The sequence below is a fragment of the Triturus cristatus genome, chromosome 7 (assembly GCF_964204655.1).
Source record: "Triturus cristatus chromosome 7, aTriCri1.1, whole genome shotgun sequence".
Classification (NCBI taxonomy): Eukaryota; Metazoa; Chordata; class Amphibia; order Caudata; family Salamandridae; genus Triturus; species Triturus cristatus.
The window spans coordinates 268,245,452-268,271,969 of record NC_140590.1 but is presented as its reverse complement, the minus strand read 5'-3'; the positions used below and the strand labels follow the sequence as shown (position 1 = coordinate 268,271,969).

The window sequence follows — 26,518 nt, the reverse complement described above, 5'->3', positions numbered from 1 at the left end:
GGACGTGGTGGACGTGGTGGTGGACGTGGTGGTGGTGGTGGCCGTGGTGGTGGTGGTGGACGTGGTGGTGGTCGTGGTGGTGGTGGACGTGGTGGTGGTGGACGTGGTGGTGGACGTGGTGGTGGACGTGGTGGTGGACGTGGTGGTGGATGTGGTGGTGGACGTGGTGGACGTGGTGGTGGACGTGGTGGTGGACGTGGTGGTGGTGGTGGACGTGGTGGTGGTGGACGTGGTGGTGGTGGTGGACGTGGTGGTGGTGGTGGACGTGGTGGTGGTGGTGGACGTGGTGGTGGTGGTGGACGTGGTGGTGGACGTGGTGGTGGTGGTGGACGTGGTGGTGGACGTGGTGGTGGTGGACGTGGTGGTGGTCGTGGTGATGGTGGTGGTGGACGTTGTGGTGGTGGTGGTGGACGTTGTGGTGGTGGTGGTGGACGTTGTGGTGGTGGTGGTGGACGTTGTGGTGGTGGTGGTGGACGTTGTGGTGGTGGTGGTGGACGTTGTGGTGGTGGTGGTGGACGTTGTGGTGGTGGTGGTGGACGTTGTGGTGGTGGTGGTGGACGTTGTGGTGGTGGTGGTGGACGTTGTGGTGGTGGTGGTGGACGTTGTGGTGGTGGTGGTGGACGTTGTGGTGGTGGTATTGGACGTTGTGGTGGTGGTATTGGACGTTGTGGTGGTGGTATTGGACGTTGTGGTGGTGGTATTGGACGTTGTGGTGGTGGTATTGGACGTTGTGGTGGTGGTATTGGACGTTGTGGTGGTGGTGGAGGACATGGTGGTGGAGGTGGTGGTGGACATGGTGGTGGAGGTGGTGGTGGACATGGTGGAGGTGGTGGTGGACATGGTGGAGGTGGAGGTGGTGGTGGTGGAGGTGGTGGACGACGTGGTGGTGGAGGTGGTGGTGGACGTGGTGGTGGAGGTGGTGGCGGATGTGGTGGAGGTGGTGGCGGATGTGGTGGAGGTGGTGGCGGATGTGGTAGTGGCGGTGGACGTGGTGGTGGTGGAGGTGGTGGTGGACATGGTGGTGGTGGAGGTGGTGGTGGACATGGTGGTGGTGGAGGTGGTGGTGGACATGGTGGACATGGTGGTGGTGGACATGGTGGTGGTGGACGTGGTGGTGGTGGCGGATGTGGTGGTGGCGGATGTGGTGGTGGCGGACGTGGTGGTGGTGGTGGTGGTGGACGTGGTGGTGGTGGACGTGGTGGTGGTAGTGGTGGACGTGGTGGTGGTGGTGGACGTGGTGGTGGTGGTGGACGTTGTGGTGGTGGACGTTGTGGTGGTGGACGTTGTGGAGGTGGACGTTGTGGAGGTGGACGTTGTGGAGGTGGACGTTGTGGAGGTGGACGTGGTGGAGGTGGACGTGGTGGAGGTGGACGTGGTGGAGGTGGACGTGGTGGAGGTGGAGGTGGACGTGGTGGAGGTGGACGTGGTGGAGGTGGACGTGGTGGAGGTGGACGTGGTGGAGGTGGACGTGGTGGAGGTGGACGTGGTGGAGGTGGACGTGGTGGAGGTGGACGTGGTGGAGGTGGACGTGGTGGAGGTGGACGTGGTGGAGGTGGACGTGGTGGAGGTGGACGTGGTGGACGGCGGACGTGGTGGACGGCGGACGTGGTGGACGGCGACGTGGTGGAGGGCGACGTGGTGGAGGGCGACGTGGTGGAGGGCGACGTGGTGGAGGGCGACGTGGTGGAGGGCGACGTGGTGGAGGGCGACGTGGTGGAGGGCGACGTGGTGGAGGGCGACGTGGTGGAGGGCGACGTGGTGGAGGGCGACGTGGTGGAGGGCGACGTGGTGGAGGGCGACGTGGTGGACGGCGACGTGGTGGTGGTGGTGGGCGACGTGGTGGTGGTGGTGGGCGACGTGGTGGTGGTGGTGGTGGTGGATGTGGTGGTGGTGGTGGTGGTGGTGGATGTGGTGGTGGTGGTGGTGGATGTGGTGGTGGTGGTGGACGTGGTGGTGGTGGACGTGGTGGTGGTGGACGTGGTGGTGGTGGACGTGGTGGTGGTGGACGTGGTGGTGGTGGACGTGGTGGTGGTGGCGGATGTGGTGGTGGCGGATGTGGTGGTGGCGGATGTGGTGGTGGCGGACGTGGTGGTGGTGGTGGTGGTGGACGTGGTGGTGGCGGACGTGGTGGTGGTAGTGGTGGACGTGGTGGTGGTGGTGGACGTGGTGGTGGTGGTGGACGTTGTGGTGGTGGACGTTGTGGTGGTGGACGTTGTGGTGGTGGACGTTGTGGTGGTGGACGTTGTGGTGGTGGACGTTGTGGAGGTGGACGTGGTGGAGGTGGACGTTGTGGAGGTGGACGTTGTGGAGGTGGACGTGGTGGAGGTGGACGTGGTGGAGGTGGACGTGGTGGAGGTGGACGTGGTGGAGGTGGACGTGGTGGAGGTGGACGTGGTGGAGGTGGACGTGGTGGAGGTGGACGTGGTGGAGGTGGACGTGGTGGAGGTGGACGTGGTGGAGGTGGACGTGGTGGAGGTGGACGTGGTGGAGGTGGAGGTGGACGTGGTGGAGGTGGACGTGGTGGAGGTGGACGTGGTGGAGGTGGACGTGGTGGAGGTGGACGTGGTGGAGGTGGACGTGGTGGAGGTGGACGTGGTGGAGGTGGACGTGGTGGACGGCGGACGTGGTGGACGGCGGACGTGGTGGACGGCGACGTGGTGGAGGGCGACGTGGTGGAGGGCGACGTGGTGGAGGGCGACGTGGTGGAGGGCGACGTGGTGGACGGCGACGTGGTGGTGGTGGTGGGCGACGTGGTGGTGGTGGTGGGCGACGTGGTGGTGGTGGTGGGCGACGTGGTGGTGGTGGTGGGCGACGTGGTGGTGGTGGTGGTGGTGGATGTGGTGGTGGTGGTGGTGGATGTGGTGGTGGTGGTGGACGTGGTGGTGGTGGACGTGGTGGTGGTGGACGTGGTGGTGGTGGACGTGGTGGTGGTGGACGTGGTGGTGGTGGACGTGGTGGTGGTAGTGGTAGAGGATGTGGACGTGGTGGTGGTGGTGGCTGTGGTGGTGGTGGACGTGGACGTGGTGGACGTGGTGGTGGTGGCTGTGGTGGTGGTGGTGGTGGACGTGGTGGCCGTGGTGGTGGTGGACGTGGTGGACGTGGTGGACGTGGTGGCCGTGGTGGTGGTGGACGTGGTGGTGGACGTGGTGGTGGTGTTGGACGTGGTGGTGGAGGACGTGGTGGAGGTGGAGGACGTGGTGGAGGTAGAGGACGTGGTGGAGGTAGAGGACGTGGTGGAGGTGGAGGACGTGGTGGAGGTAGAGGACGTGGTGGAGGTGGAGGACGTGGTGGTGGACATGGTGGAGGTGGTAGAGGACGTGGTGGTGGACATGGTGGACATGGTGGTGGTGGATGTGGTGGTGGTGGTGGTGGTGGATGTGGTGGAGGTGGTGGATGTGGTGGTGGATGTGGTGGTGGACATGGTGGTGGTGGTGGAGGACATGGTGGTGGTGGTGGTGGAGGACATGGTGGTGGTGGTGGTGGTGGTGGACATGGTGGTGGTGGTGGTGGTGGAGGACATGGTGGTGGTGGTGGTGGAGGACATGGTGGTGGAGGATGTGGTGGAGGACATGGTGGAGGACATGGTGGTGGAGGATGTGGTGGAGGATGTGGTGGAGGATGTGGTGGAGGACATGGTGGTGGTGGAGGACATGGTGGTGGAGGATGTGGTGGAGGACATGGTGGAGGTGGATGACGTGGTGGAGGTGGATGACGTGGTGGAGGTGGACTTGGTGGTGGAGGTGGACTTGGTGGTGGAAGAGGATATGGTGGTGGAGGTGGTGGTGGACATGGTGGAGGTGGTGGAGGACATGGTGGTGGGTGTCGTGGTAGCGATGGAGGACGTGGTGGTGGTGGATGTGGTGGTGGTGGACATTGTGGTGGTGGACGTTGTGGTGGTGGTGGACGTTGTGGTGGTGGTAGATATTGTGGTGGTGGTGGACGTTGTGGTGGTGGAGGTGGACATTGTGGTGGTGGAGTTGGACGTTGTGGTGGTGGACATTGTGGTGGATTTGGTGGTGGTGGATATGGTGGTGGTGGACATTGTGGTGGTGGAGGTGGACATTGTGGTGGTGGAGTTGGACGTTGTGGTGGTGGACATTGTGGTGGACGATGTGGTGGATTTGGTGGTGGTGGATATGATGGTGGTGGACGTGGTGGAGGTGGTGGTGGACATGATGGATGTGGTGGTGGACGTGGTGGTGGTGGACGTGGTGGTGCTGGACGTGGTGGTGGTGGATGTGGTGGTGGTGGTGGTGGTGGTGGTGGTGGATGTGGTGGTGGTGGACATGGTGGTGGTGGAGGTGGTGGACATGGTAGAGGTGGTGGAGGACGTGGTGGAGGTGGAGGACGTGGTGGAGGTGGAGGACGTGGACGTGGTGGAGGTGGAGGACGTGGTGGAGGTGGAGGACGTGGTGGAGGTGAAGGACGTGGAGGAGGAGGAGGTGGACGTGGTGGTGGACGTGGTGGATGTGGTGGACGTGGATGTGGTGGACGTGGGCGTGGTGGAGGTGGATGACGTGGTGGAGGTGGATGACGTGGTGGAGGTGGATGACGTGGTGGAGGTGGATGACGTGGTGGAGGTGGATGACGTGGTGGAGGTGGATGATGTGGTGGAGGTGGATGACGTGATGGAGGTGGATGACGTGGAGGTGGGTGACGTGGTGGTGGTGGTGGTGGTAGACGTGGACGTGGTGGTGGTGGTGGTAGACGTGATAGTGGTGGATGTTATGGTGGTGGTGGTGGAGGATGTGGTGGTGGTGGTGGACTTGGTAGACGTGGTGGTGGTGGTGGACGTGGAGGACATGGTGTTGGTAGTGGATGTGGTGGTGGTGGACGTGGTGGTGGACATGGTGGTTGTGGTGGACATGGTGGATGTGGATGTGGTGGTGGACGTGGTGGTGGTGGTGGACATGGACGTGGTGGTGGTGGTGGACGTGGTGGTGGTGGACGTTGTGGTGGTGGTGGACGTTGTGGTGGTGGTGGACGTTGTGGTGGTGGTGGACGTTGTGGTGGTGGTGGACGTTGTGGTGGTGGTGGACGTCGTGGTGGTGGTGGTGGTGGTGGACGTCGTGGTGGTGGACGTCGTGGTGGTGGACGTCGTGGTGATGGACGTCGTGGTGATGGACGTCGTGGTGGTGGACGTCGTGGTGGTGGACGTGGTGGTGGAGGTGGTGGTGGACATGGTGGTGGTGGACATGGTGGTGGAGGTGGTGGTGGACATGGTGGTGGAGGTGGTGGTGGACATGGTGGTGGAGGTGGTGGTGGACATGGTGGAGGTGGTGGTGGACATGGTGGTGGAGGTGGTGGTGGACATGGTGGTGGAGGTGGTGGTGGACATGGTGGTGGAGGTGGTGGTGGAGGTGGTGGCGGATGTGGTGGTGGACGTGGTGGTGGACGTGGTGGTGGTAGTGGTGGTGGACGTGGTGGTGGACGTGGTGGTGGTGGTGGTGGACGTGGTGGTGGTGGTGGTGGACGTGGAGGTGGTGGTGGACGTGGTGGAGGTGGTGGTGGATGTGGTGGTAGACATGGTGGAGGTGGTGGTGGACATGGTGGATGTGGTGGTGGACGTGGTGGTGGTGGCGGATGTGGTGTTTGTGGTGGACGTGGTGGTGGTGGACGTGGTGGTGGTGGTGGTGGACGTTGTGGTGGTGGTGGACGTCATGGTGGTGGTGGACGTCGTGGTGGTGGACGTCGTGGTGGTGGTGGTGGACGTCGTGGTGGTGGTGGTGGTGGTGGTGGTGGTGGACGTCGTGGTGGTGGTGGACGTCGTGGTGGTGGTGGACGTCGTGGTGGTGGTGGACGTCGTGGTGGTGGTGGTAGACGTCGTGGTGGGTTAGGACATAATGGTGCTGGACGTGGTGGAGGTGGAGGACGTGGTGGAGGTGGAGGACGTGGTGGAGGACGTGGTGGTGGTGGTGGACGTGGTGGTGGTGGTGGTGGTGGAGGACATGGTGGTGGACGTGGTGGTGGTGGACAAGGTGGAGGTGGTGGACTTGATGGTGGATGTGGTGGTGGTAGTGGTGGATGTGGTGGTGGTGGTGGTGGACGTGGTGGTGGTGGTGGACGTGGTGGTGGTGGTGGACGTGGTGGTGGTGGTGGACGTGGTGGTGGTGGTGGACGTGGTGGTGGTGGTGGACGTGGTGGTGGACGTGGTGGTGGTGGTGGTGGACGTGGTGGTGGTGGTGGACGTGGTGGTGGTGGTGGACGTGGTGGTGGTGGTGGACGTGGTGGATGTGGTGGTGGTGGTGGATGTAGTGGTGGTGGACGTGGTGGTGGACATGGTGGTTGTGGTGGACATGGACATGGACGTGGTGGTGGTGGTGGACGTTGTGGTGGTGGTGGACATGGTGGTTGTGGTGGACATGGTGGATGTGGATGTGGTGGTGGTGGTGGACGTGGTGGTGGTGGTGGACATGGACATGGACGTGGTGGTGGTGGTAGACGTGGTGGTGGTGGAGGACATGGTGGTGGTGGATGTGGTGGTGGTGGACGTGGTGGTGGACATGGTGGTTGTGGTGGACATGGTGGATGTGGATGTGGTGGTGGTGGTGGACGTGGTGGTGGTGGTGGACATGGACATGGACGTGGTGGTGGTGGTGGACGTTGTGGTGGTGGTGGACGTTGTGGTGGTGGTGGACGTTGTGGTGGTGGTGGACGTTGTGGTGGTGGTGGACGTTGTGGTGGTGGTGGACGTTGTGGTGGTGGTGGTGGACGTTGTGGTGGTGGTGGTGGACGTTGTGGTGGTGGTGGTGGACGTTGTGGTGGTGGTGGTGGACGTTGTGGTGGTGGTGGACGTCGTGGTGGTGGTGGTGGACGTCGTGGTGGTGGTGGTGGACGTCGTGGTGGTGGTGGTGGACGTCGTGGTGGTGGTGGTGGACGTCGTGGTGGTGGTGGTGGACGTCGTGGTGGTGGTGGTGGACGTCGTGGTGGTGGTGGTGGTGGACGTCGTGGTGGTGGTGGTGGTGGACGTCGTGGTGGTGGTGGTGGACGTCGTGGTGGTGGTGGTGGACGTCGTGGTGGTGGTGGTGGACGTCGTAGTGGTGGTGGTGGACGTCGTGGTGGTGGACGTCGTGGTGGTGGACGTCGTGGTGGTGGACGTCGTGGTGGTGGACGTGGTGGTGGAGGTGGTGGTGGACGTGGTGGTGGACGTGGTGGTGGACATGGTGGTGGAGGTGGTGGTGGACATGGTGGTGGTGGAGGTGGTGGCGGATGTGGTGGTGGACGTGGTGGTGGTGGTGGTGGACGTGGTGGTGGTGGTGGAGGTGGTGGTGGACGTGGTGGTGGAGGTGGTGGACGTGGTGGACGTGGTGGTGGACGTGGTGGAGGTGGTGGTGGACGTGGTGGTGGAGGTGGTGGTGGACGTGGTGGAGGTGGTGGTGGACGTGGTGGTGGTGGCGGATGTGGTGGTGGTGGTGGACGTGGTGGTGGTGGTGGACGTGGTGGTGGTGGACGTGGTGGTGGACGTTGTGGTGGTGGTGGATGTTGTGGTGGTGGTGGTGGACGTCGTGGTGGTGGTGGTGGACGTCGTGGTGGTGGTGGACGTCGTGGTGGTGGTGGACGTCGTGGTGGTGGTGGTAGACGTCGTGGTGGGTTAGGACATGGTGGTGCTGGACGTGGTGGAGGTGGAGGACGTGGTGGAGGTGGAGGACGTGGTGGAGGACGTGGTGGAGGTGGTGGAGGACATGGTGGTGGACGTGGTGGTGGTGGTGGTGGAGGACATGGTGGTGGACGTGGTGGTGGTGGACAAGGTGGAGGTGGTGGACTTGATGGTGGTGGTGGTGGTGGTGGACGTGGTGGTGGTGGACGTGGTGGTGGTGGTGGACGTGGTGGTGGTGGTGGACGTGGTGGTGGTGGTGGACGTGGTGGTGGACGTGGTGGTGGTGGTGGACGTGGTGGTGGTGGTGGACGTGGTGGTGGTGGTGGACGTGGTGGTGGATGTGGTGGTGGTGGATGTGGTGGTGGTGGATGTGGTGGTGGTGGCGGATGTGGTGGTGGTGGCGGTGGACGTGGTGGTGGACGTGGTGGTGGTGGTGGTTGTCGTGGTCGTGGTGGTGGTGGTGGTGGTGGTGGACGTGGTGGTGGTGGTGGACGTGGTGGTGGTGGTGGTGGTGGTGGTGGTGGACGTTGTGGTGGTGGTGGACATTGTGGTGGTGGTGGACGTTGTGGTGGTGGTGGACGTTGTGGTGGTGGTGGACGTTGTGGTGGTGGTGGACGTTGTGGTGGTGGTGGACGTTGTGGTGGTGGAGGATGTGGTGGTGGAGGTGGATGACATGGTGGAGGTGGACTTGGTGGTGATGGTGGAAGAGGATGTGGAGGTGGTGGTGGACATGGTGGAGGTGGTGGAGGACATGGTGGTGGATGTCGTGGTAGTGATGGAGGACGTGGTGGTGGTGGACGTGGTGGTGGTGGTGGACGTGGTGGTGGTGGTGGATGTGGTGGTGGTGGTGGACGTGGTGGTGGTGGTGGACGTGGTGGTGGTGGTGGACGTGGTGGTGGTGGTGGACGTGGTGGTGGTGGTGGACGTGGTGGTGGTGGATGTGGTGGTGGTGGTGGACGTTGTGGAGGTAGAGGTTGTGGAGGTGGACGTTGTGGAGGTGGACGTTGTGGAGGTGGACGTTGTGGAGGTGGACGTTGTGGAGGTGGACGTTGTGGAGGTGGACGTTGTGGAGGTGGACGTTGTGGAGGTGGACGTTGTGGAGGTGGACGTTGTGGAGGTGGACGTTGTGGAGGTGGACGTTGTGGAGGTGGACGTTGTGGAGGTGGACGTTGTGGAGGTGGACGTTGTGGAGGTGGACGTTGTGGAGGTGGACGTTGTGGTGGTGGACGTTGTGGAGGTGGACGTTGTGGAGGTGGACGTTGTGGTGGTGGACGTTGTGGTGGTGGACGTTGTGGTGGTGGACGTTGTGGTGGTGGACGTTGTGGTGGTGGACGGTGTGGTGGTGGACGTTGTGGTGGTGGACGTTGTGGTGGTGGACGTTGTGGTGGTAGACGTTGTGGTGGTGGACGTGGACATGGTGGTGGTGGACATGGTGGTGGTGGACATGGTGGTGGTGGACGTGGTGGACGTGGTGGACGTGGTGGACGTGGTGGTGGTGGTGGTGGACGTGGTGGTGGTGGTGGTGGTGGACGTGGTGGTGGTGGTGGTGGACGTGGTGGTGGTGGACGTGGTGGTGGTGGACGTGGTGGTGGTGGTGGTGGACGTGGTGGACGTGGTGGTGGTGGTGGTGGACGTGGTGGTGGTGGACATGGTGGTGGTGGTGGTGGACGTGGTGGTGGTGGTGGTGGACGTGGTGGTGGTGGTGGTGGACGTGGTGGTGGTGGTGGTGGACGTGGTGGTGGTGGTGGTGGACGTTGTGGTGGTGGACGTTGTGGTGGTGGACATGGTGGTGGAGGTGGTGGTGGACATGGTGGTGGTGGAGGTGGTGGTGGACGTGGTGGTGGACATGGTGGTGGTGGACATGGTGGTGGACATGGTGGTGGTGGACATGGTGGTGGTGGACATGGTGGTGGTGGACATGGTGGTGGTGGACATGGTGGTGGTGGACATGGTGGTGGTGGACATGGTGGTGGTGGACATGGTGGTGGTGGTGGTGGTGGTGGACGTGGTGGACGTGGTGGACGTGGTGGACGTGGTGGACGTGGTGGACGTGGTGGACGTGGTGGACGTGGTGGACGTGGTGGTGGTGGTGGTGGACGTGGTGGACGTGGTGGTGGTGGTGGTGGACGTGGTGGTGGTGGTGGTGGACGTGGTGGTGGTGGTGGTGGTGGTGGTGGACGTGGTGGTGGTGGACATGGTGGTGGAGGTGGTGGTGGACATGGTGGTGGTGGACATGGTGGTGGAGGTGGTGGTGGACATGGTTGTGGTGGACATGGTGGTGGTGGTGGTGGACATGGTGGTGGTGGTGGTGGTGGACATGGTGGTGGTGGACATGGTGGTGGTGGTAGACATGGTGGTGGTGGTGGACGTGGTGGTGGTGGACATGGTGGTGGTGGTGGACGTGGTGGTGGTGGTGGTGGACGTGGTGGACGTGGTGGTGGTGGACGTGGTGGTAGTGGTGGTGGTGGACGTGGTGGTAGTGGTGGTGGACGTGGTGGTGGTGGACGTGGTGGTGGTGGTGGTGGTGGACGTGGTGGTGGACGTGGTGGTGGTGGTGGTGGACGTGGTGGTGGTGGTGGTGGACGTGGTGGTGGTGGTGGTGGTGGTGGACGTGGTGGTGGTGGTGGTGGACGTGGTAGTGGTGGTGGTGGACGTGGTGGTGGTGGTGGTGGACGTGGTGGTGGTGGACGTGGTGGTGGTGGTGGTGGACGTGGTGGTGGTGGTGGTGGACGTTGTGGTGGTGGTGGACGTGGTGGTGGTGGTGGTGGACGTTGTGGTGGTGGTGGACGTTGTGGTGGTGGTGGACGTTGTGGTGGTGGTGGACGTTGTGGTGGTGGTGGACGTTGTGGTGGTGGTGGACATGGTGGTGGTGGTGGTGGACATGGTGGTGGTGGTGGTGGTGGTGGTGGTGGACATGGTGGTGGTGGTGGACATGGTGGTGGTGGTAGACATGGTGGTGGTGGTGGACGTGGTGGTGGTGGACATGGTGGTGGTGGTGGACGTGGTGGTGGTGGTGGTGGACGTGGTGGACGTGGTGGTGGACGTGGTGGACATGGTGGTGGTGGACGTGGTGGTGGTGGTGGTGGACGTGGTGGTGGTGGACGTGGTGGTGGTGGTGGTGGACGTGGTGGTGGACGTGGTGGTGGTGGTGGTGGACGTGGTGGTGGTGGACGTGGTGGTGGTGGTGGTGGACGTGGTGGTGGTGGTGGTGGACGTGGTGGTGGTGGTGGTGGACGTGGTGGTGGTGGTGGTGGACGTGGTGGTGGTGGACGTGGTGGTGGTGGTGGTGGACGTGGTGGTGGTGGTGGTGGACGTGGTGGTGGTGGTGGTGGACGTTGTGGTGGTGGTGGACGTGGTGGTGGTGGTGGTGGACGTTGTGGTGGTGGTGGACGTTGTGGTGGTGGTGGACGTTGTGGTGGTGGTGGACGTTGTGGTGGTGGTGGACGTTGTGGTGGTGGTGGACGTTGTGGTGGTGGTGGACGTTGTGGTGGTGGTGGACGTTGTGGAGGTGGACGTTGTGGTGGTGGACGTTGTGGTGGTGGACGTTGTGGTGGTGGACGTTGTGGTGGTGGACGTTGTGGTGGTGGACATGGACATGGTGGTGGAGGTGGTGGTGGTGGACATGGTGGTGGAGGTGGTGGTGGAGGTGGTGGTGGACATGGTGGTGGTGGTGGTGGTGGACGTGGTGGTGGTGGACGTGGTGGTGGTGGACGTGGTGGTGGTGGACGTGGTGGTGGTGGTGGTGGACGTGGTGGTGGTGGTGGTGGACGTGGTGGTGTTGGTGGTGGACGTGGTGGTGGTGGTGGTGGACGTGGTGGTGGTGGTGGTGGACGTGGTGGTGGTGGTGGTGGACGTGGTGGTGGTGGTGGTGGTGGACGTGGTGGTGGTGGTGGTGGTGGTGGTGGACGTGGTGGTGGTGGACGTGGTGGTGGTGGTGGTGGACGTGGTGGTGGTGGTGGTGGACGTGGTGGTGGTGGTGGTGGACGTGGTGGTGGTGGTGGTGGACGTTGTGGTGGTGGTGGACGTTGTGGTGGTGGTGGACGTTGTGGTGGTGGTGGACGTTGTGGTGGTGGTGGACGTTGTGGTGGTGGTGGACGTTGTGGTGGTGGACGTTGTGGTGGTGGACGTTGTGGTGGTGGACGTTGTGGTGGTGGACGTGTACATGGTGGTGGAGGTGGTGGTGGACATGGTGGTGGAGGTGGTGGTGGACATGGTGGTGGTGGTCATGGTGGTGGTGGTGGTGGTGGACATGGTGGTGGTGGACATGGTGGTGGTGGACGTGGTGGTGGTGGACGTGGTGGTGGTGGTGGTGGACGTGGTGGACGTGGTGGTGGTGGACGTGGTGGAAGTGGTGGTGGTGGACGTGGTGGACGTGGTGGTGGTGGACGTGGTGGACGTGGTGGTGGTGGTGGTGGTGGACGTGGTGGTGGTGGTGGTGGACGTGGTGGTGGTGGTGGACGTGGTGGTGGTGGTGGTGGATGAGGTGGTGGTGGACATGGTGGTGGAGGTGGTGGTGGACATGGTGGTGGTGGACATGGTGGAGGTGGTGGTGGTGGACATGGTGGTGGTGGACATGGTGGTGGTGGTGGACATGGTGGTGGTGGTGGTGGTGGTGGTGGACATGGTGGTGGTGGACATGGTGGTGGACATGGTGGTGGACATGGTGGTGGTGGTGGTGGTGGACGTGGTGGTGGTGGTGGACGTGGTGGTGGTGGTGGTGGTGGACGTGGTGGACGTGGTGGTGGTGGTGGTGGTGGACGTGGTGGACGTAGTGGTGGTGGTGGTGGACGTGGTGGTGGTGGTGGTGGTGGACGTGGTGGTGGTGGTGGTGGTGGACGTGGTGGTGGTGGTGGTGGTGGACGTGGTGGTGGTGGTGGTGGTGGACGTGGTGGTGGTGGTGGTGGACGTGGTGGTGGATGTGGTGGATGTGGTGGTGGTGGACAACGTGCTGGTGGTGGTGGACAATGTGGTGGTGGACGTTGTGGTGGTGGTGGACGTTGTGGTGGTGGTGGACGTTGTGGTGGTGGTGGACGTTGTGGTGGTGGTGGACGTTGTGGTGGTGGTGGACGTTGTGGTGGTGGTGGACGTTGTGGTGGTGGTGGACGTTGTGGTGGTGGTGGACGTTGTGGTGGACGTTGTGGTGGTGGAGGTGGAGGTGGTGGTGGACATGGTGGAGGTGGTGGTGGACATGGTGGAGGTGGTGGTGGACATGGTGGAGGTGGTGGTGGTGGTGGTGGACGTGGTGGTGGTGGACGAGGTGGTGGTGGACGAGGTGGAGGTGGTGGTGGACATGGTGGAGGTGGAGGTGGACATGGTGGACGTGGTGGTGGTGGTGGTGGACGTGGTGGACGTGGTGGTGGTGGTGGTGGTGGACGTGGTGGTGGTGGTGGACGTGGTGGTGGTGGTGGTGGTGGTGGTGGACGTGGTGGTGGTGGATGTGGTGGTGGTGGTGGTGGTGGTGGTGGACGTGGTGGACGTGGTGGTGGTGGTGGACGTGGTGGTGGTGGACGTGGTGATGGTGGACATGGTGGTGGAGGTGGTGGACGTGGTGGTGGTGGTGGTGGTGGTGGACGTGGTGGTGGGGGACGTGGTGGTGGACGTGGTGGAGGTGGTGGTGGACGTGGTGGTGGAGGTGGTGGTGGACATGGTGGATGTGGTGGTGGACGTGGTGGTGGTGGCGGATGTGATGGTGGCAGTGGACGTGGTGGTGGCGGTGGACGTGGTGGTGGCGGTGGACGTGGTGGTGGTGGTGGACGTGGTGGTGGTGGTGGACGTGGTGGTGGACGTGGTGGTGGTGGTGGTGGTGGTGGATGTGGATGTGGTGGTGGTGGACGTGGTGGTGGTGGACGTGGTGGTGGTGGACGTGGTGGTGGTGGTGGTGGTGGTGGTGGTGGTGGTGGTGGTGGTGGTGGTGGTGGTGGACGTCGTGGTGGTGGTGGACGTCGTGGTGGTGGTGGACGTCGTGGTGGTGGTGGACGTCGTGGTGGTGGTGGACGTCGTGGTGGTGGTGGACGTTGTGGAGGTGGACGTTGTGGAGGTGGACGTTGTGGAGGTGGACGTTGTGGAGGTGGACGTTGTGGAGGTGGACGTTGTGGTGGTGGACGTTGTGGTGGTGGACGTTGTGGTGGTGGACGTTGTGGTGGTGGACGTTGTGGTGGTGGACGTTGTGGTGGTGGACGTTGTGGTGGTGGACGTTGTGGTGGTGGACGTTGTGGTGGTGGACGTTGTGGTGGTGGACGTTGTAGTGGTGGACGTTGTAGTGGTGGACGTTGTGGTGGTGGACGTTGTGGTGGTGGATATGGTGGTGGTGGTGGACGATGTGGTGGATATGGTGGTGGTGGTGGATATGGTGGTGGTGGTGGACATGGTGGAGGACATGGTGGAGGTGGTGGTGGACATGGTGGAGGTGGTGGTGGACTTGGTGGAGGTGGTGGTGGACATGGTGGTGGTGGTGGACATGGTGGAGGTGGTGGTGGACATGGTGGTGGTGGACATGGTGGTGGACATGGTGGTGGTGGTGGACGTGGTGGTGGACGTGGTGGTGGTCGTGGTGGTGGTGGACGTCGTGGTGGTGGTGGTGGAAGTGGTGGTGGTGGTGGTGGATGTCGTGGTGGTGGTGATGGACGTGGTGGTGGTGGTGGACGTGGTGGTGGTGGTGGACGTGGTGGTGGTGGTGGACGTGGTGGTGGTGGACGTGGTGGTGGTGGTGGACGTGGACGTGGTGGTGGTGGTGGACGTGGTGGTGGTGGTGGACGTGGACGTGGTGGTGGTGGTGGACGTGGTGGTGGTGGTAGACGTGGTGGTGGTGGACGTGGTGGTGGTGGTGGTGGACGTGGTGGTGGTGGTGGACGTGGTGGTGGTGGTGGTGGTGGTGGTCGTGGTGGTGGTGGTGGTCGTGGTGATGGTGGTGGTGGTCGTGGTGATGGTGGTGGTGGACGTTGTGGTGGTGGACGTTGTGGTGGTGGACGTTGTGGTGGTGGTGGACGTTGTGGTGGTGGTGGACGTTGTGGTGGTGGTGGTGGACGTTGTGGTGGTGGTGGTGGACGTTGTGGTGGTGGTGGTGGACGTTGTGGTGGTGGTGGTGGATGTTGTGGTGGTGGTGGACGTTGTGGTGGTGGTATTGGACGTTGTGGTGGTGGTATTGGACGTTGTGGTGGACATGGTGGTGGACGTGGTGGTGGACATGGTGGTGGACATGGTGGTGGAGGTGGTGGTGGAGGTGGTGGTGGACATGGTGGTGGACATGGTGGTGGAGGTGGTGGCGGATGTGGTAGTGGCGGTGGACGTGGTGGTGGTGGTGGTGGTGATGGACGTGGTGGTGGTGGACATGGTGGTGGACGTGGTGGAGGTGGTGGTGGACATGGTGGAGGTGGTGGTGGACATGGTGGAGGTGGTGGTGGACATGGTGGATGTGGTGGTGGACGTGGTGGTGGTGGCGGATGTGGTGGTGGCGGATGTGGTGGTGGCGGACGTGGTGGTGGTGGCGGACGTGGTGGTGGTGGCGGACGTGGTGGTGGTGGCGGACGTGGTGGTGGCGGTAGACGTGGTGGTGGTGGTGGACGTGGTGGTGGTGGACGTGGTGGTGGTGGTGGATGTGGTGGTGGTGGTGGACGTGGTGGTGGTGGTGGACGTGGTGGTGGTGGTGGACATGGTGGTGGTGGACGTGGTGGTGGTGGTGTTGGTCGAGGATGTGGTGGTGGTGGACGAGGATGTGGTGGTGGTGGACAAGGATGAGGTGGTGGTGGTGGACGATGTGGTGGTGGACGATGTGGTGGTGGACGTGGTGGTGGTGGACGTGGTGGTGGTGGACGTGGTGGTGGTGGACAAGGTGGTGGTGGACGAGGTGGTGGTGGTGGTGGAGGAGGATGTGGTGGTGGTAGACGTGGTGGTAGACGTGGTGGTGGACGTGGTGGTGGACGTGGTGGTGGACGTGGTGGTGGACGTGGTGGTGGTGGTGGATGTGGTGGTGGTGGACGTGGTGGTGGTGGACGTGGTGGTGGTGGACGTGCTGGTGGTGGACGTGGTGGTGGTGGACGTGCTGGTGGTGGACGTGCTGGTGGTGGACGTGGTGGTGGTGGTGATGGTGGACGTGGTGCTGGAGGACGAGGTGGATGTGGTCTTGGACGTGGTGGTGGAGGTGGACGTGGTGGTGGAGGTGGACGTGGTGGTGGAGGTGGACGTGGTGGTGGAGGTGGACGTGGTGGTGGAGGTGGACGTGGTGGTGGAGGTGGACGTGGTGGTGGAGGTGGACGTGGAGGTGGACGTGGTGGTGGTGGAGGACGTGGTGGTGGTGGAGGACGTGGTGGTGGTGGAGGACGTGGTGGTGGTGGAGGACGTGGTGGTGGTGGAGGACGTGGTGGTGGTGGAGGACGTGGTGGTGGTGGAGGACGTGGTGGTGGTGGAGGACGTGGTGGTGGTGGACGACGTGGTGGTGGTGGAGGACGTGGTGGTGGTGGTGGTGGTGGAGGACGTGGTGGTGGAGGACGTGGTGGTGGTGGTGGTGGAGGACGTGGTGGTGGTGGAGGACGTGGTGGTGGTGGAGGACGTGGTGGTGGTGGAGGACGTGGTGGTGGAGGAGGACGTGGTGGTGGTGGAGGACGTGGTGGTGGTGGAGGTGATGGAGGATTTGGTGGTGGTGATGGAGGATTTGGTGGTGGTGATGGAGGATTTGGTGGTGGTGATGGAGGATTTGGTGGTGGTGATGGAGGATGTTGTGGGGGTGGTGGAGGATGTGGTAGTGGTGGTGGAGGATGTGGTAGTGGTGGTTGGTGGTGGTGGAGGACGTGGTGGTGGTGGAGGTGATGGAGGATTTGGTGGTGGTGATGGAGGATTTGGTGGTGGTGATGGAGGATTTGGTGGTGGTGATGGAGGATTTGGTGGTGGTGATGGAGGATGTTGTGGGGGTGGTGGAGGATGTGGTAGTGGTGGTGGTGGACGTGGTGGTGGTGGTGGACGTGGTGGTGGACATGGTGGTGGTGGTGGACGTGGTGGTGGTGGTGGACGTGGTGGTGGTGGTGGTGGTGGTGGTGGTGGATGTGGTGGTGGTGGTGGTGGTGGTGGACGTGGTGGTGGACGTGGTGGTGGACGTGGTGGTGGACGTGGTGGTGGACGTGGTGGTGGACGTGGTGGTGGACGTGGTGGTGGACGTGGTGGTGGACGTGGTGGTGGACGTGGTGGTGGACGTGGTGGTGGACGTGGTGGTGGACGTGGTGGTGGACGTGGTGGTGGACGTGGTGGTGGTGGTGGTGGACGTGGTGGTGGTGGTGGTGGTGGTGGTGGTGGTGGTGGTGGTGGTGGTGGTGGTGGACGTGGTGGTAGATGTGGTGGTAGTGGTGGACGTGGTGGTAGTGGTAGTGGATGTAGTGGTAGATGCGATGGTGGTAGTGGTAGTGGTGGACGTGGTGGACATAGTGGTGGTGGTGGAGGACGTGGTGGTGGTGGTAGACGTGGTGGTGGTGGACGTGGTGGTGGTGGACGTGGTGGTGGTGGACGTGGTGCTGTTTGATATGGTGGTGGTGGTGGTGGACATGGTGGTGGTGGTGGACATGGTGGTGGTGGACATGGTGGTGGTGGTGGACGTGGTGGACATGGTGGTGGTGGAGGTGGACGTGGACGTGGTGGAGGTGGACGTGGTGGAGGTGGACGTGGTGGAGGTGGACGTGGTGGAGGTGGAGGTGGACGTGGTGGAGGTGGACGTGGTGGAGGTGGACGTGGACGTGGTGGAGGTGGACGTGGTGGAGGTGGACGTGGTGGAGGTGGACGTGGTGGAGGTGGAGGTGGACGTGGTGGAGGTGGAGGTGGAGGTGGACGTGGTGGAGGTGGAGGTGGACGTGGTGGAGGTGGACGTGGTGGACGTGGTGGAGGTGGACGTGGTGGAGGTGGACGTGGTGGTAGTGGTGGACGTGGTGGTAGTGGTGGACGTGGTGGTAGTGGTAGTGGATGTAGTGGTAGATGTGATGGTGGTAGTGGTAGTGGTGGACGTGGTGGTAGTGGTGGACGTGGTGGTAGTGGTAGTGGATGTAGTGGTAGATGTGATGGTGGTAGTGGTAGTGGTGGACGTGGTGGATGTGATGGTGGTGGACGTGGAGGACGTAGTGGTGGTGGTGGAGGACGTGGTGGTGGACGTGGTGGTGGACGTGGTGGTGGTGGTGGACGTGGTGGTGGACGTGGTGGTGGTGGTGGACGTGGTGGTGGACGTGGTGGTGGTGGTGGACGTGGTGGTGGTGGTGGTGGACGTGGTGGTGGTGGTGGTGGACGTGGTGGTGGTGGTGGTGGTGGATGTGGTGGTGGACGTGGTGGTGGTGGTGGTGGTGGTGGACGTGGTGGTGGACGTGGTGGTGGACGTGGTGGTGGACGTGGTGGTGGACGTGGTGGTGGACGTGGTGGTGGACGTGGTGGTGGACGTGGTGGTGGACGTGGTGGTGGACGTGGTGGTGGACGTGGTGGTGGACGTGGTGGTGGTGGTGGTGGACGTGGTGGTGGTGGTGGTGGTGGACGTGGTGGTAGTGGTGGACGTGGTGGTAGTGGTGGACGTGGTGGTGGTGGTGGACGTGGTGGTGGTGGACGTGGTGGTGGTGGACATGGTGGTGGTGGTGGTGGTGGACGTGGTGGAGGTGGACCTGGACCTGGTGGTGGTGGTGGAGGTCGTGGTGGTGGTGGAGGTCGTGGTGGTGGTGGTGGTGGTGGAGGTCGTGGGGGTGGTGGAGGTGGACCTGGACCTGGTGGTGGTGGTGGTGGTGGAGGTCGTGGTGGTGGTGGTGGTGGAGGTCGTGGTGGTGGTGGAGGTCGTGGTGGTGGTGGAGGTCGTGGTGGTGGTGGTGGTGGAGGTCGTGGTGGTGGTGGTGGTGGAGGTCGTGGTGGTGGTGGTGGTGGAGGTCGTGGTGGTGGTGGTGGTGGAGGTCGTGGTGGTGGTGGTGGTGGAGGTCGTGGTGGTGGTGGAGGTCGTGGTGGTGGTGGAGGTCGTGGTGGTGGTGGAGGTCGTGGTGGTGGTGGAGGTCGTGGTGGTGGTGGAGGTCGTGGTGGAGGTCGTGGTGGTGGTGGTGGAGGTGGAGGTCGTGGTGGTGGTGGAGGTGGAGGTCGTGGTGGAGGTGGTGGATGTGGTGGTGGTGGTGGACGTGGTGGTGGTGGTGGACGTGGTGGTGGTGGTGGACGTGGTGGTGGTGGTGGACGTGGTGGTGGTGGTGGACGTGGTGGTGGTGGTGGACGTGGTGGTGGTGGTGGACGTGGTGGTGGTGGTGGACGTGGTGGTGGATGTGGTGGTGGACGTGGTGGTGGTGGACGTGGTGGTGGACGTGGTGGTGGACGTGGTGGTGGACGTGGTGGTGGACGTGGTGGTGGACGTGGTGGTGGACGTGGTGGTGGACGTGGTGGTGGACGTGGTGGTGGACGTGGTGGTGGACGTGGTGGTGGACGTGGTGGTGGACGTGGTGGTGGACGTGGTGGTGGACGTGGTGGTGGACGTGGTGGTGGACGTGGTGGTGGACGTGGTGGTGGTGGTGGTGGTGGTAGTGGTGGACGTGGTGGTAGTGGTGGACGTGGTGGTAGTGGTGGACGTGGTGGTAGTGGTGGACATGGTGGTAGTGGTAGTGGATGTAGTGGTAGATGTGATGGTGGTAGTGGTAGTGGTGGACGTGGTGGACATAGTGGTGGTGGTGGAGGACGTGGTGGTGGTGGTGGACGTGGTGGTGGTGGACGTGGTGGTGGTGGACGTGGTGCTGTTTGATATGGTGGTGGTGGTGGTGGACATGGTGGTGGTGGTGGACATGGTGGTGGTGGTGGACGTGGTGGTGGTGGTGGACGTGGTGGTGGTGGTGGAGGTGGACGTGGTGGAGGTGGACGTGGTGGAGGTGGACGTGGTGGAGGTGGACGTGGTGGAGGTGGACGTGGTGGAGGTGGACGTGGTGGAGGTGGACGTGGTGGAGGTGGACGTGGTGGAGGTGGACGTGGTGGAGGTGGACGTGGTGGAGGTGGACGTGGTGGAGGTGGACGTGGTGGAGGTGGACGTGGTGGAGGTGGACGTGGTGGAGGTGGACGTGGTGGTAGTGGTGGACGTGGTGGTAGTGGTGGACGTGGTGGTAGTGGTGGACGTGGTGGTAGTGGTGGACGTGGTGGTAGTGGTGGACGTGGTGGTAGTGGTAGTGGATGTAGTGGTAGATGTGATGGTGGTAGTGGTAGTGGTGGACGTGGTGGATGTGATGGTGGTGGACGTGGAGGACGTAGTGGTGGTGGTGGAGGACGTGGTGGTGGACGTGGTGGTGGACGTGGTGGTGGTGGTGGACGTGGTGGTGGACGTGGTGGTGGTGGTGGACGTGGTGGTGGTGGTGGTGGACGTGGTGGTGGTGGTGGTGGACGTGGTGGTGGTGGTGGTGGACGTGGTGGTGGTGGTGGACGTGGTGGTGGTGGACGTGGTGGTGGTGGACGTGGTGGTGGTGGACATGGTGGTGGTGGAGGTGGACGTGGTGGTGGAGGTGGACGTGGTGGTGGAGGTGGACGTGGTGGTGGAGGTGGACGTGGTGGTGGTGGTGGAGGTGGACGTGGTGGTGGTGGTGGACGTGGTGGTGGTGGTGGTGGATGACGTGGTGGTGGTGGTGGACGTGGTGGTGGTGGTGGTGGATGTGGTGGTGGTGGTGGTGGTGGACGTGGTGGTGGTGGTGGTGGTGGACGTGGTGGTGGTGGTGGACGTTGTGGAGGTGGACGTTGTGGAGGTGGACGTTGTGGAGGTGGACGTTGTGGAGGTGGACGTTGTGGAGGTGGACGTTGTGGAGGTGGACGTTGTGGAGGTGGACGTTGTGGAGGTGGACGTTGTGGAGGTGGACGTTGTGGAGGTGGACGTTGTGGAGGTGGACGTTGTGGAGGTGGACGTTGTGGAGGTGGACGTTGTGGAGGTGGACGTTGTGGAGGTGGACGTTGTGGAGGTGGACGTTGTGGAGGTGGACGTTGTGGAGGTGGACGTTGTGGAGGTGGACGTTGTGGAGGTGGACGTGGTGGACGTGGTGGAGGTGGTGGACGTGGTGGAGGTGGTGGACGTGGTGGACGTGGTGGACGTGGTGGACGTGGTGGAGGTGGTGGACGTGGTGGTGGAGGTGGTGGAGGTGGTGGACGTGGTGGACGTGGTGGAGGTGGTGGACGTGGTGGAGGTGGTGGACGTGGTGGAGGTGGTGGACGTGGTGGAGGTGGTGGACGTGGTGGAGGTGGTGGACGTGGTGGAGGTGGTGGACGTGGTGGAGGTGGTGGACGTGGTGGAGGTGGTGGACGTGGTGGAGGTGGTGGACGTGGTGGAGGTGGTGGACGTGGTGGACGTGGAGGTGGAGGTGGACGTGGTGGGAGACGTGGTGGTGGTGGTGGTGGGAGACGTGGTGGTGGTGGTGGTGGGAGACGTGGTGGTGGTGGTGGACGTGGTGGACGTGGTGGTGGTGGACGTGGTGGAGGTGGACGTGGTGGAGGTGGACGTGGTGGAGGTGGACGTGGTGGTGGTGGACGTGGTGGACGTGGTGGTGGACGTGGTGGTGGACGTGGTGGTGGACGTGGTGGTGGACGTGGTGGTGGACGTGGTGGTGGACGTGGTGGTGGACGTGGTGGTGGACGTGGTGGTGGACGTGGTGGTGGACGTGGTGGTGGACGTGGTGGTGGACGTGGTGGTGGTGGTGGACGTGGTGGTGGTGGTGGACGTGGTGGTGGTGGTGGACGTGGTGGTGGTGGTGGTGGTGGACGTGGTGGTGGTGGTGGTGGTGGACGTGGTGGTGGTGGTGGACGTGGTGGTGGTGGTGGACGTGGTGGTGGTGGTGGACGTGGTGGTGGTGGTGGACGTGGTGGTGGTGGTGGACGTGGTGGTGGACGTGGTGGTGGTGGTGGATGTGGTGGTGGTGGTGGATGTGGTGGTGGTGGTGGACGTGGTGGTGGTGGTGGACGTGGTGGTGGTGGTGGACGTGGTGGTGGTGGTGGACGTGGTGGTGGTGGTGGTGGTGGTGGTGGACGTGGTGGTGGTGGTGGTGGACGTGGTGGTGGTGGTGGTGGACGTGGTGGTGGTGGTGGTGGACGTGGTGGTGGTGGTGGACGTGGTGGTGGTGGTGGACGTGGTGGTGGTGGTGGACGTGGTGGTGGTGGTGGACGTGGTGGTGGTGGTGGACGTGGTGGTGGTGGACGTGGTGGTGGTGGACGTGGTGGACGTGGTGGTGGTGGACGTGGTGGTGGTGGACGTGGTGGTGGTGGACGTGGTGCTGTTTGATATGGTGGTGGTGGTGGTGGACATGGTGGTGGTGGTGGACATGGTGGTGGTGGTGGACGTGGTGGTGGTGGTGGACGTGGTGGTGGTGGTGGTGGACGTGGTGGTGGTGGTGGAGGTGGACGTGGTGGTGGTGGTGGAGGTGGACGTGGTGGTGGAGGTGGACGTGGTGGTGGAGGTGGACGTGGTGGTGGAGGTGGACGTGGTGGTGGAGGTGGACGTGGTGGTGGAGGTGGACGTGGTGGTGGAGGTGGACGTGGTGGTGGTGGTGGACGTGGTGGTGGAGGTGGATGTGGTGGTGGTGGACGTTGTGGAGGTGGACGTTGTGGAGGTGGACGTTGTGGAGGTGGACGTTGTGGAGGTGGACGTTGTGGAGGTGGACGTTGTGGAGGTGGACGTTGTGGAGGTGGACGTTGTGGAGGTGGACGTTGTGGAGGTGGACGTTGTGGAGGTGGACGTTGTGGAGGTGGACGTTGTGGAGGTGGACGTTGTGGAGGTGGACGTTGTGGAGGTGGACGTGGTGGTGGAGGTGGACGTGGTGGTGGAGGTGGACGTGGTGGTGGAGGTGGACGTGGTGGTGGAGGTGGACGTGGTGGTGGAGGTGGACGTGGTGGTGGTGGTGGACGTGGTGGTGGTGGTGGACGTGGTGGTGGTGGTGGACGTGGTGGTGGTGGTGGACGTGGTGGTGGTGGTGGACGTGGTGGTGGTGGACGTGGTGGTGGTGGACGTGGTGGTGGTGGACGTGGTGGTGGTGGACGTGGTGGTGGTGGTGGACGTGGTGGTGGTGGACGTGGTGGTGGTGGACGTGGTGGAGGTGGACGTGGTGGAGGTGGACGTGGTAGAGGTGGACGTTGTGGAGGTGGACGTTGTGGAGGTGGACGTTGTGGAGGTGGACGTTGTGGAGGTGGACGTTGTGGAGGTGGACGTTGTGGAGGTGGACGTTGTGGAGGTGGACGTTGTGGAGGTGGACGTTGTGGAGGTGGACGTTGTGGAGGTGGACGTTGTGGAGGTGGACGTTGTGGAGGTGGACGTTGTGGAGGTGGACGTTGTGGAGGTGGACGTTGTGGAGGTGGACGTTGTGGAGGTGGACGTTGTGGAGGTGGACGACGTGGTGGTGGTGGACGACGTGGTGGTGGTGGTGGACGTGGTGGTGGTGGACGTGGTGGTGGTGGACGTGGTGGTGGTGGTGGTGGACGTGGTGGACGTGGTGGTGGAGGTGGAGGTGGACGTGGACGTGGTGGTGGTGGACGTGGTGGTGGTGGACGTGGTGGTGGTGGACGTGGTGGTGGTGGACGTGGTGGTGGTGGACGTGGTGGAGGTGGACGTGGTGGAGGTGGACGTGGTGGAGGTGGACGTGGTGGAGGTGGACGTGGTGGAGGTGGACGTGGTGGAGGTGGACGTGGTGGAGGTGGACGTGGTGGAGGTGGACGTGGTGGAGGTGGACGTGGTGGAGGTGGACGTGGTGGAGGTGGACGTGGTGGAGGTGGAGGTGGTGGAGGTGGTGGACGTGGTGGAGGTGGTGGAGGTGGTGGACGTGGTGGAGGTGGTGGACGTGGTGGAGGTGGTGGACGTGGTGGAGGTGGTGGAGGTGGTGGAGGTGGTGGACGTGGTGGAGGTGGTGGACGTGGTGGAGGTGGTGGACGTGGTGGAGGTGGTGGACGTGGTGAAGGTGGTGGAGGTGGTGGACGTGGTGGAGGTGGTGGAGGTGGACGTTGTGGAGGTGGATGTGGAGGTGGACGTTGTGGACGTGGTGGACGTGGTGGACGTGGAGGACGTGGTGGACATGGTGGAGGTGGTGGACGTGGTGGAGGTGGACGTGGTGGAGGTGGACGTGGTGGAGGTGGACGTGGTGGAGGTGGACGTGGTGGACGTAAAAGTGGTGGACGTGGTGGTGGTGGTGTTGGACGTGGTGGTGGTGGTGTTGGACGTGGTGGTGGTGGTGTTGGACGTGGTGGTGGTGGTGTTGGACGTGGTGGTGGTGGTGTTGGACGTGGTGGTGGAGGTGGACGTGGTGGACGTGGTGGACGTGGTGGACGTGGTGGACGTGGTGGACGTGGTGGACGTGGTGGACGTGGTGGACGTGGACGTGGTGGAGGTGGATGTGGTGGAGGTGGACGTGGTGGAGGTGGTGGAGGTGGTAGAGGTGGAGGTGGTGGAGGTGGTGGAGGTGGAGGTGGTGGAGGTGGTGGAGGTGGAGGTGGTGGAGGTGGTGGAGGTGGTGGACGTGGTGGACGTGGTGGACGTGGTGGACGTGGTGGTGGTGGTGGACGTGGTGGTGGTGGTGGACGTGGTGGTGGAGGTGGACGTGGTGGAGGTGGTGGACGTGGTGGTGGAGGTGGTGGACGTGGTGGTGGAGGTGGTGGACGTGGTGGTGGAGGTGGTGGACGTGGTGGTGGAGGTGGTGGACGTGGTGGTGGAGGTGGTGGACGTGGTGGACGTGGTGGACGTGGACGTGGTGGTGGTGGTGGTGGGAGACGTGGTGGTGGTGGAGACGTGGTGTTGGACGTGGTGGTGGTGGTGGTGTTGGTGGTGGTGGTCGACGTGGTGGTGGTGGTGTTGGTGGTGGTGGTCGACGTGGTGGTGGTGGTGTTGGTGGTGGTGGTCGACGTGGTGGTGGTGGTGGTGGTGGTGGTCGACGTGGTGGTGGTGGTGTTGGTGGTGGTGGTCGACGTGGTGGTGGTGGTGGTGGACGACGTGGTGGTGGTGGTGGTGGACGACGTGGTGGTGGTGGTGGTGGTGGACGACGTGTTGGTGGTGGACGACGTGGTGGTGGTGGAGGACGACGTGGTGGTGGTGGTGGTGGTGGTGGACGTGGTGGTGGTGGTGGACGTGGTGGACATGGTGGACGTGGTGGATGTGGTGGTAGTGGTGGACGTGGTGGTAGATGTGATGGTGGTAGTGGTAGTGGTGGACGTGGTGGATATGATGGTGGTGGACGTGGTGGATGACGTGGTGGTGGTGGATGACGTGGTGGTGGTGGACGATGTGGTGGTGGTGGACGACGTGGTGGTGGTGGTGGACGACGTGGTGGTGGTGGTGGTGGTGGTGGTGGTGGTGGACTACGTGGTGGTGGTGGTGGACAACGTTGTGGTGGTGGTGGTGGACGACGTGGTGGTGGTGGACGTGGTGGTGGTGGACGTGGTGGTTGAGGTGGAGGTGGACCTGGGTGGTGGAGGTGGACCTGGTGGTGGTGGAGGTGGAGGTGGACCTGGGTGGTGGAGGTGGACCTGGTGGTGGTGGAGGTGGACCTGGTGGTGGTGGAGGTGGACCTGGTGGTGGTGGAGGTGGACCTGGTGGTGGTGGACCTGGTGGTGGTGGTGGTGGAGGTCGTGGTTCACGTGGTGGTGGTGGTGGTGGACGTGGTGGTGGTGGACGTGGTGGTGGTGGTGGTGGTGGTGGTGGACGTGGTGGTGGTGGACGTGGTGGTGGACGTGGTGGTGGTGGACATGGTGGTGGTGGTGGATGTGGTCGTGGTGGAGGTCGTGGTGGTGGTGGTGGAGGTCGTGGTGGAGGTGGTGGAGGTCGTGGTGGATGTGGTGGTGGTGGTGGTGATGGACGTGGTGGTGGTGGTGGACGTGGTGGTGGTGGTGGACGTGGTGGTGGAGGTGGACCTGGTAGTGGAGGTGGACCTGGTGGAGGTGGACCTGGACCTGGTGGTGGTGGTGGTGGTGGAGGTCGTGGTGGTGGTGGAGGTCGTGGTGGTGGTGGTGGTGGAGGTCGTGGTGGTGGTGGAGGTCGTGGTGGTGGTGGTGGTGGTGGTGGTGGAGGTCGTGGTGGTGGTGGTGGTGGTGGAGGTGGTGGTGGTGGTGGTGGAGGTCGTGGTGGTGGTGGTGGTGGAGGTCGTGGTGGTGGTGGAGGTCGTGGTGGTGGTGGAGGTCGTGGTGGAGGTGGAGGTCGTGGTGGAGGTGGAGGTCGTGGTGGAGGTGGAGGTCGTGGTGGAGGTGGTGGACGTGGTGGTGGTGGTGGACGTGGTGGTGGTGGTGGACGTGGTGGTGGTGGTGGACGTGGTGGTGGTGGTGGACGTGGTGGTGGTGGTGGACGTGGTGGTGGTGGTGGACGTGGTGGTGGTGGTGGACGTGGTGGTGGTGGTGGACGTGGTGGTGGACGTGGTGGTGGACGTGGTGGTGGACGTGGTGGTGGTGGTGGTGGTGGTGGACGTGGTGGTGGACGTGGTGGTGGACGTGGTGGTGGACGTGGTGGTGGACGTGGTGGTGGACGTGGTGGTGGTGGTGGTGGTGGTGGTGGTGGACGTGGTGGTGGTGGACGTGGTGGTAGTGGTGGACGTGGTGGTAGTGGTGGACGTGGTGGTAGTGGTAGATGTGATGGTGGTAGTGGTAGTGGTGGACGTGGTGGACATAGTGGTGGTGGTGGAGGACGTGGTGGTGGTGGTAGACGTGGTGGTGGTGGACGTGGTGGTGGTGGACGTGGTGGTGGTGGACGTGGTGGTGGTGGACGTGGTGCTGTTTGATATGGTGGTGGTGGTGGTGGACATGGTGGTGGTGGTGGACATGGTGGTGGTGGTGGACATGGTGGTGGTGGTGGACGTGGTGGTGGACATGGTGGTGGTGGTGGTGGACATGGTGGTGGAGGTGGACGTGGTGGAGGTGGACGTGGTGGAGGTGGACGTGGTGGAGGTGGACGTGGTGGAGGTGGACGTGGTGGAGGTGGAGGTGGACGTGGTGGAGGTGGACGTGGTGGTG

The 26,518-nt window shown here is 63.9% G+C and overlaps 1 protein-coding gene across 1 annotated transcript in view; it reads right to left on the bottom strand.

Annotated features, from left to right (window-relative positions):
* Positions 1-5,833: 5,833 nt before the first annotated feature.
* Positions 5,834-26,518, bottom strand: part of LOC146809380 (uncharacterized) — a 92,776-nt gene continuing 72,091 nt past the window's right edge. Inside the window, 1 exon segment of the mRNA XM_085614860.1 lies at positions 5,834-5,849. Within this exon segment, the coding sequence (XP_085470986.1) occupies positions 5,834-5,849 (16 nt within the window).